The 16,935-nt window shown below is 42.0% G+C and overlaps 1 protein-coding gene across 1 annotated transcript in view; it reads left to right on the top strand.

Annotated features, from left to right (window-relative positions):
* LOC133648494 (PIN2/TERF1-interacting telomerase inhibitor 1-like) overlaps window positions 1-16,935 on the top strand; it is a 55,969-nt gene that overhangs the window by 15,680 nt on the left and 23,354 nt on the right. The window contains exon 6 of the mRNA XM_062044656.1: window positions 7,699-7,781. Within this exon, the coding sequence (XP_061900640.1) occupies window positions 7,699-7,781 (83 nt within the window). The remainder of the gene's footprint in view (window positions 1-7,698; window positions 7,782-16,935) is intronic.

The raw sequence follows: 16,935 nt of genomic DNA, 5'->3' as shown, positions 1-16,935 counted from the left end.
TAACATATAGAACATGCTATACGTTTACCAAACAATCTGTCACTCCCGATCACTAAATCCGATGAAATCTTCCTCCCCGAAAATCTTCCTCTGGTATGTCCTTTCTTTCTGCTGCTCGATCGCCGTTCTCTGCTGCATATTTCACTATGTGCAGCTTGTAATCTGCAGTATATGATTTCCTTTTCGGTGCCATTTTAGTTCAGCCCTTCTCAGTTTTTATAAGTTACCGCCAATGTTGATGTGATCCATTTTAATAGCTACAGCAGTAGCGTATAGCATATAGCAGTTAGCATAACATGACCCACAATGCACTTCTGCCATGACCCTCCCCCGCCAAATTCTTATTGGTTGACGTGTAAGTGACGATTGCTGACGTGTGTGTGACGATTGCTGACATTTGCTTTGTCTCTTACACGAATGAGATAAATAATAATATTTGATATTTTACGGTAATGTGTTAATTTCACACATAAATCGCTCCGGAGTATATGTCGCAACCACGGCCAAACTATGAAAAAAACTGTGATTTATAATCCGAAAAATACGGTAGTAAAATGTAGGCAAAATACTAACAAACAGAAAGGACATTGGAGTGGAGCAGGGCTATTCAACTGGTGGCACGGGCCAAATCCGGCCCAGGAATGACACCAGACTGGTGCGCGAGTTCAGTTAAAAATGCTTAGATAACACGTAATATTTTTGCAGCAGATTCCTAAACAACACTAATGTGCTCTCATATAGATTATCTTTGACTACCTTTTTGGCAGTAGGTCCTTAACAGCAGATTCTCAGGAATATACAAAATAAGAATATAACTGAAGAGAAAAGTCCCAGTGCCCTCCAAAAGTATTGGAACAGTGAGGCCAATTCCTTTATTTTTGTTGTAACACTGAAAACATTTGGGTTTGACATCAAAAGATGAATATGAGATAAGAGATCAACATTTCAGCTTTTATTTCCAGGTATTTACATCTGGATCTGATACACAACTTAGAATATACTGTAGCATTATTTGTAATAGAACACAACATTTTTAGGTGAGCAAAAGTATTGGAACACATAAACTTAAAATAGATTAAAGTAAATAAGACTTAATATTTATTTGCAAATCCTTTGCTTTCAATAACTGCATCAAGCCTGTGACCCATTGGCATCACCAAACGTTTGCATTCTTCTTTTGTGATGCTTTTCCAGACTTTCACCTGTTTGTTTTGGGGGGTTACTCCCTTCAGTCTCCTCTTCAGCAGGTAAAATGCATGCTCTATTGGGTTTAAGTCTGGAGACTGACTTGGCCAGTCTAAAACCTTCCACTTCTTGCCCCTGATGAACTCCTTTGTTGTTTTTGCAGTGTGTTTTGGGTCGTTATCTTGCTGCATGATGAAGGATCTCCCAATCAGTTTGGTTGCATGTTTCTTTAAATTAGCAGACAAAATGTTTCTGTAGACTTCTGAGTTCATTTTGCTGCTTCCATCATGTGTTACATCATCAATGAAGATGAAAGAGCCCGTCTCAGAAGAAGCCATGCAAGCCCAAGCCATGACATTACCTCCGCCGTGTTACACAGATGAGCTTGTATGTTTGGGATCATGAGCAGATCCTTTCTTTCTCCAAACTTTTGCCTTTCCATCACTTTGGAAGAAGTTAATCTTTGTCTCATCAGTCCATACAACTTTTCCCCAGAATTTTTTAGGCTCATTTCTGTACCTTTTGGCAAATTCCAGCCTGGCCTTCCTATTCTTCTTGCTAATGAGTGGTTTGCATCTTCTGGTGTAGCCTCTGTACTTCTGTTCATGAAGTCTTCTGCGAACAGTAGATTGTGATACCTTCACTCCTGCCCTTTGGAGTTTGTTGCTGATGTCACTCACAGTTGTATTAGGGTCTTTTTTTATAGCTCTCACAATGTTTCTGTCATCAACTGCTGATGTTTTCCTTGGTCTACCTATTCGACGTCTGTTGCTTAATACACCAGTGGTTTCTTTCTTCTCCAGGACATTCAAAATGGTTGTACTGGCTATGGCCAATGTTTGTGCAATGGCACTGATTGATTGTCCATCTTCTCTCAGATTCACAATTGCTTCTTTTTCACCCATAGACAGTTCTCTGGTTTTCATGTTGGTTCCACCTCTAAATGCAGTCTGCACTGGCAAAACCTATCCCACCCAATCTGAAACTGAGCTCAGACATACAGTGCTGTTCATTGTTTGAATAATCAATGTACCGTAATTTCCGGACTATAAGCCGCTACTTTTTCCCCTCGTTCTGGTCCCTGCGGCTTATACAAGGGTGCGGCTTATATACGGCCTGTTCTTCTCCGACACCGACGAAGAGGATTTTGGTGGTTTTAGTACGCAGGAGGAAGACGATGACACAATGATTAAAGACTGACTTTTCATATACCGGTAGGCTGGTTATTTTGATAACGTACAGGCGAGCACTTTGTATTACTTTGTATTATTTATTATTATTAATTATATTATTATAATTATATAATTATTATTAATTAATTATAATTATATTATTATTATTATTATTTTTTTTTTTTTTTATTATTAATTACGTTGTATTATTTGTACTCTGCACAAATGCTGTTCGCCATGTCAAAGATGTGAAAGTTTGATTGAATGATTGAAAGATTTATTGTTAATAAATGGGACGCTTTGCGTTCCCAAACAGTCATCTCTGTCCCGACAATCCCCTCCGTGGTAGCAGGAACCCCTATATACTACGGTAATTACACATCAAAACCCTGCGGCTTATAGTCGGGTGCGGCTTATATATGGAGCAATCTGTATTTTCCCCTAAATTTAGCTGGTGCGGCTTATAGTCAGGTGCGGCTTATAGTCCGGAAATTACGGTAATTGGGAGACACCTGGGCAACAAACACACCTGTCAGTCCAATACTTTTGCTCTCATTAAAAACGGGTAGGTTCAAACAAAAGGTACTAGCTTCTAGTTTGTGTTTCAGATCCAGATGTAATTATCTGGAAATAAAAGCTGAAATGTTGATCTCTTGTCCCATATTCATCTTTTGATGTAAAACCCAAATGTTTTCAGTCTACAACAAAAATAAACTAATTGGACTCACTGTTCCAATACTTTTGGAGGGTGTCATGTCTGTTCATGTTTTTGTTTGGCCATGTGCTGTTTGTTTTTGGGACTCTTTTTTAGTTCCTGGTTTCACTTCCTTGTTTTGTTTGGTTTCCATGGTCACCCATTAGTTTTCACCTGTCATGTCACGCACCTGTTTCACGTTTTGAGTCACACACCTGTTGTTAATCATCCATCCATCCATCCATTTTCTACCGCTTGTGTTATTTAAGTCTTTCTTTCTGTTCACTCGTTCTGCGTTCATTGTCTTTGTCACACCTGTTCATGTCTCTTGCTGACCAAGTAAGTCATAGTCCATGTCATAGCTTCTGCTAACTAGCAGCTTCTTTTGTGTTTTAGGCACGCTTGCCTTTTTTTGTTGTATGTTTGTGTTTGTGGTAGTGAGTGATTTTGTTAAATAAATCCAAGCCTACCTTCACGCTGTCGTCCGAAGCCGTCTTTTGCGTTGGAAGAACAACCCCGCAGCGAGCTGCGACCCCCCCACGTGACAGAATGAACGCAGCCGAGCCATCAGGAGGTGATGGAGACGCGCTGGCGAAGATGGAGGTCAGCCAGAAAGGCTTCTTTTCGCCAGCATGGCGCGTCGTTCCCCCAGGATCCTCCTCCGGACCACAAGATTCCCCAACCAGCCCAGTCTTGTCTTCCTCGCCGCCGCAGGAGACCCGTGCTGATGATGTCATCCCGCCCACTGGTCATGACGTCAGCGACCAAGACTTTTTTTAAAATTCTATTTATGCCCTCTGTCAGCCGCCCACTAAGGACTTTGTTTAAAAAAAAAATCCTTTTGAGAAGATTTTTTCTAAATTCAGATATTTTCATACCCAGTCTAAAGTGGGTGTGGTGAATAGACATTTTGGACAATTTAATGGGGAGGATTCTGCCCCCCTCCTGACCTCCCTCCACCCACCCCAAAAAACGGTTCCAGACTGCGGGGGGCGCGTCTGGTATCCGCTCCTTGAGGGGGGGGCTAGGGCCGGGAGCCGTACTAGTGGGGTGACTCAGATGCGCCCAGCCAGGCAGCAACCTCCGGCCCGTCCACCACCACCAATTCATCAGCATGCCAAGCAGCAACCCCCAGCTAGGCCACCTGCACCACGTCAAGTTCCACGACGCCAAGCTCCGGTACCAGCTCCACGCGGCCAAGCTCCGGTACCAGCTCCACGCTCCGGTACCAGCTCCACGCTGCCAAGCTCCGGTACCAGCTCCACGCCAAGACCAAGACCCTCGCCAAGACCAAGACCCTCGCCAAGACCAAGACAACCCATGCCAAGACCAAGACAACCCATGCCAAGACCAAGACAACACATGCCAAGACCAAGACAACCCATGCCAAGCTTCGCCGCCTGACTCACCACGCCAAGCTTCGCCGCCTGCCACGACAACGCGCCCACCTCCTCGTCGGCCATTCCATGGGCGTCCGCCACGCCAGGTGCGCCGACCTCCTCGTAGGCCACGAATGTGGCCATTCCCAGGTCGCCCACCTCGTCAGGTTCAGCGGCGGTCTACGCGTCGCCGCCACCTGATTCTGCCCCGGTGGATTCGGGGACACGTGGTCTGGCGACCCACCGCCAAGTCCCCCTCCCGCCCTCCCATGACTCTTGATCCTGTTTTTTGTTGTTGTTGTTGTTGTTGGACATCTGGGATCTGTCCGTAAGGGGGGGGGCTCTGTCATGTCTGTTCATGTTTTTGTTTGGCCATGTGCTGTTTGTTTTTTGGACTCTTTTTTTAGTTCCTGGTTTCACTTCCTTGTTTTGTTTGGTTTCCATGGTCACCCATTAGTTTTCACCTGTCATGTCACGCACCTGTTTCACGTTTTGAGTCACGCACCTGTTGTTAATCATGTCTGTGTTATTTAAGTCTTTCTTTCTGTTCACTCGTTCTGCGTTCATTGTCTTTGTCACACCGGTTCATGTCTCTTGCTGACCAAGTAAGTCATAGTCCATGTCATAGCTTCTGCTAACTAGCAGCTTCTTTTGTGTTTTAGGCACGCTTGCCTTTTTTTGTTGTATTTTTGTGTTTGTGGTAGTGAGTGATTTTGTTAAATAAATCCAAGCCTACCTTCACGCTGTCGTCCGAAGCCGTCTTTTGTGTTGGAAGAACAACCCCGCAGCGAGCTGCGACCCCCCCACGTGACAGAGGGCACTGTAACTGAAGAGAGAATCCTGAAGTAATTGAAGTTGATCGTTGGCATTATTACCAGGCTCTGCTATAAAGCAGAAAATTGATAAATGGAGCTAAAAGTACCATGTAATGAGATATAGCGGTTTGTGTTCATTCTAACACAGATTTGTCTATAAATATATTTATAACCTTTATTTAGCCTTTTTATTATCCTATTTCATTACAATTTTCACAACTTGATTACATAACCACACAACCTCCGCCCGAGCGCAGACCAATAAGTTCTAGCCCGAGAGAGAGACAAGCAGTGGAAATGGATGGAGGATTGAGGATTAATCGAGAGGTTTTTCAGTTTACTCGTATTTCTACGATGTACAGTTCCTTTGGTGATGTATGTCCGTGCTCTGCGACGTAACCGGCTGGCTGTGTCGCCTTGGAAACAATTGAGACGAAATTGGCACGCTCTGCTCTGCAGAACACAGACTTTCTCACCTCCGCCAAGGTTTGTTTGTTTGTTTGTTTGTTAGCAACATAACTTGAAAATTTCTTGACAGATTTTGATGAAATGTCAGAAAACAACAATTCTTTTCATCTACTACAAACACACTTTACTTCATTCTTACGGTGTTCTTTGCCCCCACCTTGCTAATCCCGCGCTGCTCAGAGTATTCTGGGAGTTGTAGTTTATTTCAGACCGAGCCAACGTTAAAACGCCAGAAAAAAACTACACACCAAGTTTTTTTTTATACTGTCACTCGTCCCGGCATTATTGTGAAGACTTTGAAACCGAAATACCACGGTATCTGCAAAACCGTTACACCCTTAATAATCGTAATTTTCAATATTGATGTAAATAATCGTGATTATTATTTAGCCATAATAATGCAGCTCTACTTCCAAATATCGCTCTCCCACTTACTGGGAGCTGCTTTTAATTGACGTCCTGTTCATGCTAGCCCTCTCACTACCAGTGCTGAGGATTGATGGCCTGTTTGTGTGTGTGTGTGTGTGTGTGTGTGTGTGTGTGTGTGTGTGTGTGTGTGTGTGTGTGTGTGTGTGTGTGTGTGTGTGTGTGTGTGTGTGTGTGTGTGTGTGTGGGGGGGGGGGTGGGGGTGTTGCGGGGGAGCATCAAAATCTCTGCTGCTTATTTGGAGCAGGCCCAAAGCAAAAAACAGTAACCCAGTTTTAATTGCAAGCTCCATCTTTCACCTGTCATGGCTGCAGGGGAGCTTGATGCACAATTCATCACTCTTTCCTTGTGTTTTTGTCAACTGGTGTGTGTGGAGGGATCATATTGGATTACGTGTATATTCAAAGCTAAAAGTGTTTCTTTTTTTTAACCTTTCACTTTGAAAATAGTGTTGCTATACTGGAGACTGGCAGTGATCTTTTGGTCCGGTTGAACTACTACTGAACTATATACGTTGTTGCCATTTCGGCCACCTTTTAAACGCTATAAGGAAAAGTGGGCTTTTTTGTAATCACATTATTTGCACTTTCACCTGAAAGCCTGCAATTTTTTGACATGTTCTTCCTCTTCTAAACCTCCAAAAGGTCACACTGGACGTTTTGACCTATGTTGCCCCCCTTCCTATTTATTTTAAGTTGCTTTCTTGGTTCAGCTTCTCAGACCTGTATGTGCAGTGACTTCCAAAAGCCAAGAGTGGGCAGGGAGATAGAGGTTGTAGAGCAATAAATAACCAAATGTTATCAGAGGCGCGCTGAAGGAAGAGGATGCAGCTGTACGAACAGGACTCAGGGCCCGAGACGGACCAGTGTGTGCTCCAAGAGTCTTTGAGGCCCTGCCTGAAAATGGTAGACTGGAGGCGTGGTGCAGTCCAACTTGTCGCAAGTTTATTTTTCTTTGCCGTTTTATCCCCAAGAGAGAGATGCAAGCTCCCTTTTCTTCAGTTTGGAACTACGCCGCCATTAACACACTTAAGATGTCTGCATTTTTATAATTCCATGCTGGCGACAGCCCCAGCAGTTAACGGTGTCCCTCCGCCCTTCCCATGCTCATACACTGTATATGTAACACATGAAAGCCACATGGGATGCATTGCTTAAGTATTTTTTTTCACCTTTGTTATCAGCATTGTTATGGCCATAATACATTGTATTTTTTCAATTACATATCATTACAGATCATCTAAGTCACTGCTAACTCAAAATCTAACATTTAACACACTCGTAAATGAAAATGTATTCCAAAAGAGAGATACAGTTAAGACCAAAATTATTAATGATTATTTTTTTTAATAGTTTTTTTTTTTTTTTAATTCGGTAATAACACAAGAATGATGCATAAAGACTAAAATGTTATTTTGAAAAGGTTTGACTTATTTGAATATTCACAAAACTTTGACAAGTTTGTGACTCATTTTAGCCTAAACTAACTGTTCAGTTTCATATTGAGGGTTAAGAATGTATAAATACATGTAACTTCAATACACAATCATATTCTTTCAGGGAAAGACCTTTCCTCCCGAAGTACAACCGACCTTAACTGTATCTTTGGGAAGAGAGCAAAAAATGACACAAGTACTGAGCAGGTAAGACACACACACACCCCCCATTACTAAAAGTGTAAATGTAACATTTCATTAGGAGTGTTTAAAAGTTTAGGTAAACCTTTAAGTAAGATTGCACATGTGTGTTCAAATTCTCTTATTGGATGCAACATTTATATATATTTAGATTCGTAATCCAGTTGACTTTACATTGTTTCTCCATGTGAGGCTTAGATTTCCATATTTTGTTGACCCAGTGTGTCGTTTTGGTGGTAATTACTCGGGACAACCTTTGGTGCTGATGCTACACTAAAGTGTTTGGCTCATGAGCCAGCCCCTGGCCCAAGATTAGCCTCGTCACAGCGTGCGGCTTTTTAACGTTGCCAACCAGGCCGCTGATGGTGGCAAGAGCAGCGAAATCCAGTTAAAGGATTTGCACTCTGGACCATCCCCTGTGTCACTTTTGCCTCCAAGGCCGTGCTCTTCAGGTGAGGTGCACCAAAGGACTTTATTAATGTCTGAGGGGAAATTGTGGCTAGTTCTGCAAGAAATAGAAAATATTTTCATGATGACACTTACAAAATAGTTTTGTGTCTGCTCTTTGACATTTCCAACTGTAGTTGCTAGAATTAAAAACAAATGCCCAATTTTGGTATCTGTTTTTTATGAGTCAGATAAAACCTGTTTAAACGCATATCTTGACCTATTCTGACTGGGGATGGGGAGGTTTAATGTTTACCTCGGACATGAGATTCACCTTAGACATGTGCATGCGAGATACGTATGCATTAATATAGAAGCTTAAAATTGCACAGGCTTTTGGGGAAAATTTTAGGTTAATCAAATTTTACCTAGCATTGATTAAATTGGATTTTTATGTATCTTAACGTGAAACACATTTTTGACAATTTTTTTATAACTTTCTTTTAGTCTAGAACTGTGGGCCATTGGCCTGTGTATGTAACAACAAAGGAATCATGGCTGAGCCGATACACATTCACCTCCACACTTGGCAACACAATGGGTTATGGGAGGAACGGGCACCTTAATAAAGCTAATGCTATTTTCAAAATGTGCCACGCTGCTGTCAAATACACCGGAAGCAAAATTCCCTTATAACTAATTTGAAACGGCAACATGGAATCAGCATCGACTAGTCATATTTGAAACGTGCTGCAATGGATGTCAATCGTATCTAATCAATGAAGAGGTATCTGAAATGTATTGGATTGTTGCCTGTGAATCGAGATGCATATTGTGCCTGTTAGAGACCAGAAATGCCGATCCCTCACCCCTGATTTCCACAAGATGCGAAACGCCAACTAAGTGTAACTGCCACGAAACGGCACCGCCATCTACCTTCCGGCAATCCATGTAGCAGCTTGGCAAGTGCAGCGAAATAGCTCGGACTTTAACTATATCTCGGGAGTATGCGCATAATCATGTAATAAAGTAAACCCCACGGAACGTCTCGAGCTTTGCTGTTCATCAATACCCAGAGAAGTGCTGTACGCTTAGCTTTTTCACTAGATGCACTGGTGCTACTAAATGAAAAACATTAGTAACACAGAATTTTTTTTGTAGAACAGAAAATGTTTTTGTATTAATATGAGAATGTCTTAAATATTACAGATTCATTATTAACACTCAAACAAGGTACGCATGTGCACTCATACATATAAACACAATGCCATCATCAGGCCTATTGTAACACTCAAGTACACATAGAGAACAAGTACACATAGAGAACATCCCTAAACTGTGCTGACACTGTCGCTAACACAAGTGTAGGGCTGGGACCGAAACTCATATCCTGATATATAGTTTGGCTCATAAACTAACCCATAAATGGAAATATCAGTTGACGTAACTAAATATCTCCACCATGCCTTGTTTTCAAATTTTCGGGACTGATGGGGATCCCAAATACAAAAAACCAAGTACCAACATGTAAGAAAAGTATTTTGTGTATAATAGGATCCCAATTTAAGAGGTGTTTTGAGATATTAATGTTTTGTTTTTTTTTAAATATGAGAAAAGTCAAATATAATCTCCAATCTTCTTTAAAAAAACATTTAGCGATGCTCAATTATTTAGCTAACAAAAACACAAAATAACAAAATGTGAAATAAAGCGCTCTGGTTTAAGAGCACGTGTTTAAACGTCAGCAGCAACGTAAAAGTAATTGACTTTTAACAATGGTGTTTTTATAGGCAAACATTATTATATGACATACACACAAAGATGTTAGCCAGGAACACCAACATGCCAACTGCTTCATGATGCTGTGTGACAGGCTGTGTTCTGAAAATTTATTTTAAAAAGTCATGAATCATAGTTACTCATTACTTTACCAAAAATACTAACAAGATTACTTTTTAATAAATGTAATTAATTACTTGAGAAATTGTGTTACTAAAAAAATGAACCTCAAATATCTGGCCTAATGTAGACTGACCATACGTCCTCTTTTCCCCGGACATGTCCTCTTTTTGCGGTCTGTCTGGGTGGGGTTTCTTAAATGCCTCAAATGTCCGGTATTTTGAGTTAGGGTTGCGTGTATTTTCAATGTACGTCCAGAGTTAAGAAGGGGTTAAATTGTGAAGGTGTGCGCACGCAGCAACATTCGTGAGGGAGGGGCAGAGACAGAGAGCGAGAGAGCGAGACAGTCAAGCGACAGACAGAACACAAGAGAGAAGCCGAAACGTAAATGCAACTTCACAGATGATTTGCGGGAAAAGTATCTTTGTTTTCGTCCTAGCCTTGTCACATGGAAAGCAGAATGCACTGTGTGCAAAGCAGGAACATATATATCTGTGGCAAATAAAGGGGCCAACGTTCTATAAGCCCATATCGACACTACAAAGCACAAAACAGCTATGCAGGGCGAGAGCTCGTCTGCCGTTTTTTGTTTAAATTTAATTAACTTGTTTTGAGGCATTATTTATCTTTAGATTATATACAAGAGGTTATTTTGAATATTTCTACCCCTGCACTTTTTTTCCAAAACTGAATGTTACAGAACATAAGTGTGACTTATTTTGTTATACTGTCAACCAGTGTTGGCGTTAACACACTTTTTGTGTCTTTTTAACGCATTGAAATGAGAAAGGACGCAGATTATTTATTTATTTTAAAAAAATTTTTACCATTTGTGGCCCACAGCTAATGTTTTAAAGGCCCACGGCACATTCTAAAAATACTATTAAAATTAGAGATGTCCGATAATGGCTTTTTTACCGATATCCGATATTCCGATATTGTCCAAGTCTTAATTACCGATTCCAATGTCAACCGATACCGATATATACAGTCGTGGAATTAACACATTATTATGCCTAATTTTGTTGTGATGCCCCGCTGGATGCATTAAACAATGTAACAAGGTTTTCCAAAATAAATTAACTCAAGTTATGGAAAAAAATGCCAACATGGCACTGCCATATTTATTATTGAAGTCACAAAGTGCATTATTTTTTTTAACATGCCTCAAAACAATAACAGTGCAATACTTTTTCATAACATGGTCACTACTGCCTAGTTTCTCTTGTTATATTCTTATTTTACTGTTATATATTTTTTCTAATTGTTGCTTTTTATTTTTATTCTTATTGTAATATTTCTCTATTCTGTTTCCATTTATACCCCCATTATTTATTTTTTACTTTTTAAATTCGATCTCAATTCTGTACACTGCTGCTGGAATTTTAATTTTCCTGAGGGAACTCTCCTGAAGGAATCAATAAAGTACTATCTATCTATCTATCCAAACAGCAGCTTGGAATTTGGGATATGCTCTCCCTGAGAGAGACTATGAGGAGGTTGAGGTGGGCGGGGTTGGGGTGGGTGGAGGTAGCGGGGGGGTTTATATTGTAGCGTCCCTGAAGAGTTAGTACTGCAAGGGATTCTGGGTATTTGTTCTGTTGTGTTTATGTTGTGTTACGGTGCGGATGTTCTCCCGAAATGTGTTTGTCATTCTTGTTTGGTGTGGGTTCACAGTGTGGCGCATATTTGTAACAGTGTTAAAGTTGTTTATACGCCACCCTCAGTGTGACCTGTATGGCTGTTGACCAATATGCCTTGCATTAATTCGTGATGAGAACAGCCGGTAGATATTATGTGACTCGGGCGGCACGCACGCAAAGGAAATGCCTTTAAGTCCGTTTACACAGCGGCGTTTTAAAACGTCATACATTTTACTTTTAGATACCGATAATTATGAAACCAATACCGATAATTTCCGATATTACATTTTAAAGCATTTATCGGCCGATAATATCGGCAGACCGATATTATAGGACATCCCTAATTAAAATAAACAAAAACATAACAAAAGTGAAATAAAAAAGCCTAAAGGTGAAATGTAATTTAGAAAAAGTTGCAATGTTGACTAATAAAACAAAGCTGTTTTTGTTTTTCTTTCAAAATGTTATTATGAATTATTGACCTATCGAAGGTTCTGATTACTTCACATCAAATATTACACTTTGAAAAATATTTTTGGTGGACGATTTTGCATATTTTGTGTGTTTGCCATAAAAAACATAGTTTTGTTTGACAAAAAAGGGCGGAAAACAAACAAACAAAAAAACAACATAAAAAAACTAAAACATTTTGAAATGAGGAATAGATTTGAAGTTGATGTACCTACTCAGTGGCCTAGTGGTTAGAGTTGATGTACCTACTCAGTGGCCTAGTGGTTAGAGTGTCCGCCCTGAGATCGGTAGATTGTGAGTTCAAACCCTGGCCGGGTCATACCAAAGACTATAAAAATGGGACCCATTACCTCCCTGCTTGGCACTCAACATCAAGGGTTGGAATTGGGGGTTAAATCACCAAAAATGATTCCCGGGCGCGGCACTGCTGCTGCCCACTGCTCCCCTCACCTCCCAGGGGGTGATCAAGGGGATGGGTCAAATGCAGAGGACAAATTTCACCACACCTAGTGTGTGTGACAATCATTGGTACTTTAACTTTTTAACTTTATGTAGACTCCAGGGATTTAAGCGTTAAATATAAAATGTATGTATGACCTGGCACACCATTATCATCATTTCATGACCCAAGCAAAACACTTTTTACACTTTTATACTGAAATAAATACACCTACACCTTATTAAATAAAAACATAGAAAAAACTACCAGCAGCGGTAAAGTTTAGATCCATGAAGGAAAGAAGAAAGTGAATGAATGTTTATAACTGAATACATTTACATATGTATACAAATGTGTTTTCTTTTATATTATCTTTTTTAATTCACGTTTATGACAACCTTTTTCCAAAACACAATATAGAATGTGAGATATAACAGGATAATGCATACATTTGTCATTTGTTTTCAAAACGCTTACAAAAAAGTGGGACCCCAAAAATTTACTGTGGGACCCCATTTTTTTGACTTGATGGGGTCCCTTATAAATGTATATTATTTATAAAGCAATTTCGAGTATCATTGGCAAATTTTCCCCTAGTCCCGGCCTTGGCGTGCTGCCCGCCTTGGCACGCATATATGTGTCCTCTTTTTGGGATTTCAGAATATGGTCAGCCTAGCCTAATGCAGTTAAGATAACTTGCCTAGTGACGTGTGACATCAGTTAGTCCACTCAGTAGTCTGACTTTGAGCTGTTTCTATCTTAGCAGGCTCGCAGCGGCAGTTTGTCTGCTCTGACGGCAGCTCTTTTGAATCTTTCACTGGTTTGTGTTACCTCTGCTTAATAAATAAATAGATTGAATGTGCTTCCATAGCTGTATGTTCTTATCAACAAACGGAGTATTATTTGAATGGCGAGTTTGTCACTTCTATCATTGATTTGTTGTTCAATATTCCCTCTGACTTTCATACGGTAGGTACAAGCGAACAGTGCAGTTAGTGTCAAGTGGTGGTGAAAAAAACATATTTTTCTGACCATTTCCTTCAACTACAATCGAGTTTCATCCATCTTGTAACACAGAGTTTGTGAGCTAGGAAGAGTAGCCCGCTCCCCTCTATGCATGGCGCAGGTGGGGTGGGGGGATACACACAGCTCTCAGCGCGAGTGATCAATCATTTGGTTATAGTTTCAAACGTGCTATACAGATGGGCTAAAATTTGGATGGATTTATTTTAGGAGTTAATGCGATAAAAGGGTTAAAATCCCTTTTTGCACATGTGCAACAGTTTTTTGTTTTTTTTAATGTTTCCCGTACTATTTTTAGTCTCATTTGCGAGTAAATTGGTCGCACCATACAGCACTGCAGAGGCCGGCGCGGCGCGTCTGTAAAGGAATTGACTTGACTCGTGAAAAAGACAACAATTTTGCCTTGCGGAATGACAGCTTTATTTTTTTTAGAAAGCAACAACACAGCAGTAACATCATCCCTGGCGAGCTTTGTAGACACACACAACTCACACAAACCACGCCCTATCTCCCCAGCTCCGGTATCAGCTGGCATTTGACACATTACCAGATATCCACACATAGCTGCCTGGGATATCCATCCATCCATCCATCTTCTTCCGCTTATCCGAGGTCGGGTTGCAGGGGCAGCAGCCTAAGCAGGGAAGCCCAGACTTTCCTCTCCCCAGCCACTTCGTCCAGCTCTTCCCGGGGGATCCCGAGGCGTTCCCAGGCCAGCCGGGAGACATAGTCCTCCCAACGTGTCCTTGGTCTTCCCCGTGGCCTCCTACCCGTCGGACGTGCCCTAAACACCTCCCTAGGGAGGCATTCGGGTGGCATCCTGACCAGATGCCCGAACCACCTCATCTGGCTCCTCTCGATGTGGAGGAGCAGCGGCTTAACTTTGAGCTACTCCCGGATGGCAGAGCTTCTCACCCTATCTCTAAGGGAGAGCCCTGCCGCCCGGCAGAGGAAACTAATTTCGGCCACTTGTAACCGTGATCTTGTCCTTCCGGTCATAACCCAAAGCTCATGACCATAGGTGAGGATTGGAACGTAGATCGACCGGTAAATTGAGAGCTTTGCCTTCCGGCTCAGCTCATTCTTCACCACAACGGATCGATACAGCGTCCGCATTACTGAAGACGCCGCACCGATCCGCCTGTCGATCTCACGATCCACTCTTCCCTCACTCGCGAACAAGACTCCACTTGGGCCAAGATCTCCTCCCCAACCCGGAGATGGCACTCCACCCTTTTCCGTGCGAGAACCATGGACTCGGACTTGGAGGTGCTGATTCTCATCCCAGTCGCTTCACACTCGGCTGCGAACCGATCCAGTGAGAGCTGAAGATTGTGGCCAGATGAAGCCACCAGGACTACATCATCTGCAAAAAGCAGAAACCTAATCCTGCAGCCACCAAACCGGAGCCCCTCAACACCCTGACTACGCTTAGAAATTCTGTCCATAAAAGTTATGAACAGAATCGGTGACAAAGGGCAGCCTTGGCGCAGTCCAACCCTCACTGGAAACGTGTCCGACTTACTGCCGGCAATGCGGACCAAGCTCTGACACTGATCGTACAGGGAGCGGACCGCCACAATCAGACAGTCCGATACCCCATACTCTCTGAGCACTCCCCACAGGACTTCCCGGGGGACACGGTCGAATGCTTTCTCCAAGTCCACAAAGCACATGTAGACTGGTTGGGCAAACTCCCATGCACCCTCAAGGACCCTGCCGAGAGTATAGAGCTAGTCCACAGTTCCACGACCAGGACGAAAACCACACTGTTCCTTCTGAATCCGAGGTTCGACTATCCGGCGTAGCCTCCTCTCCAGTACACCTGAGTAGACCTTAACCGGGAAGGCTGAGGAGTGTGATCCCACGATAGTTGGAACACACCCTCCGGTTCCCCTTCTTAAAGAGAGGAACCACCACCCCGGTCTGCCAATCCAGAGGTACCGCCCCTGATGTCCACGCATGGTATATGTCATTCTTTAATTTTCTTTGTTTGATTTTGGACCTGCTGAATCAGGTAACATTACTTCTCAAAACGTTTGAGAAGTTTACTTCATGTCTGTCCCCTCCAATTAGCACGTTCAAAACTGTAAAACACGATCTATCTCGAAGACAGACTATTTTATTTTGAAAGCAAACCGTATATTTTATTTTGTGTTTGTGTTTATTTCTGCAAATTACTGCAAACTGACAAATAAGCCCATTTTGTCTGCATAGTTCTATAATTTAAGCAGATCATTGCACATTTTGGGTCAAAATATGCTAAATAAATCCCAATAGTTAAATGAACCTGTCTTCACTAGCATGGTGACCCTGTTTTCTGCTGATTTTTGTATATTATGAGCCAAACTCAAGACATACTTTTTTTTTAATAAGCCAAATGGGGCTTATCTAGAATGCTGTCAAAATGTGAAGTGAAGTGAATTACATTTATATAGCGCTTTTTCTCAAGTGACTCAAAGCGCTTTACTTTGTGAAACCCAATATCTAAGTTACATTTAAACCAGTGTGGGTGGCACTGGGAGCAGGTGGGTAAAGTGTCTTGCCCAAGGACACAACGGCAGTGACTAGGATGGCGGAAGTGGGGATCGAACCCGCAACCCTCAAGTTGCTGGCACGGCCGCTCTACCAACCGAGCTATACCGCTAAATGAACTAAATAGCTACTCAGACCTTGTCCAAGGTCACTTGCATTTATGCACACCTCCAGCACATGCATTGTCATGAGGATTGAAGCTTTGTCACATAGAAATTCATGAAAATATTAGATTTCAGTAGTAGCTATGTTTCCTAACAGCTTCTATGGAACCATGACACAGACAAAACTATTCTTTTGTCTTCTTTGTCTGTTTTTTTCAACATTTGGCTTGAAAAAATTGGCATCGAAAGATCCATAAATTATGAAGATGGCAAAAAACACCCCTCTCTACTCCTGTGCAGGTCTCGAGCCGCCTCTTCACAATGGCGGCTGTTTCCCGGCTGATTAACATTGGAAACACAAGCAACAAACACAAGCGTGGTCTCTACCTAATCGTTTGGTTAAGGCTTGTTATTTTTCAGCCAGGAGGGACTCCATTGACCATATCGAAAACATTCAACACAATTACAATGGTCTCCCACAAGGTCTTATGTCGGAGCCCAGCACTATCTAAGGTTTGCTGGACAGAGCTAAAGTGGGGGATGGTCCGATGAAGGTGTAGCTATTGTGCATGTTGTCCTGTGCACCCCTGGCCAATGTGGTATTTCACATACTTTCAACACTTTGTCTATGGACATCCATGAGCTTCGGTGTTATTGCC

This window comes from Entelurus aequoreus, linkage group LG04, assembly GCF_033978785.1.
Source record: "Entelurus aequoreus isolate RoL-2023_Sb linkage group LG04, RoL_Eaeq_v1.1, whole genome shotgun sequence".
In the NCBI taxonomy this organism is placed as follows: domain Eukaryota; kingdom Metazoa; phylum Chordata; class Actinopteri; order Syngnathiformes; family Syngnathidae; genus Entelurus; species Entelurus aequoreus.
The sequence above is the reverse complement of the archived record's forward strand: the minus strand, read 5'-3'. Positions and strand labels throughout refer to the sequence as shown.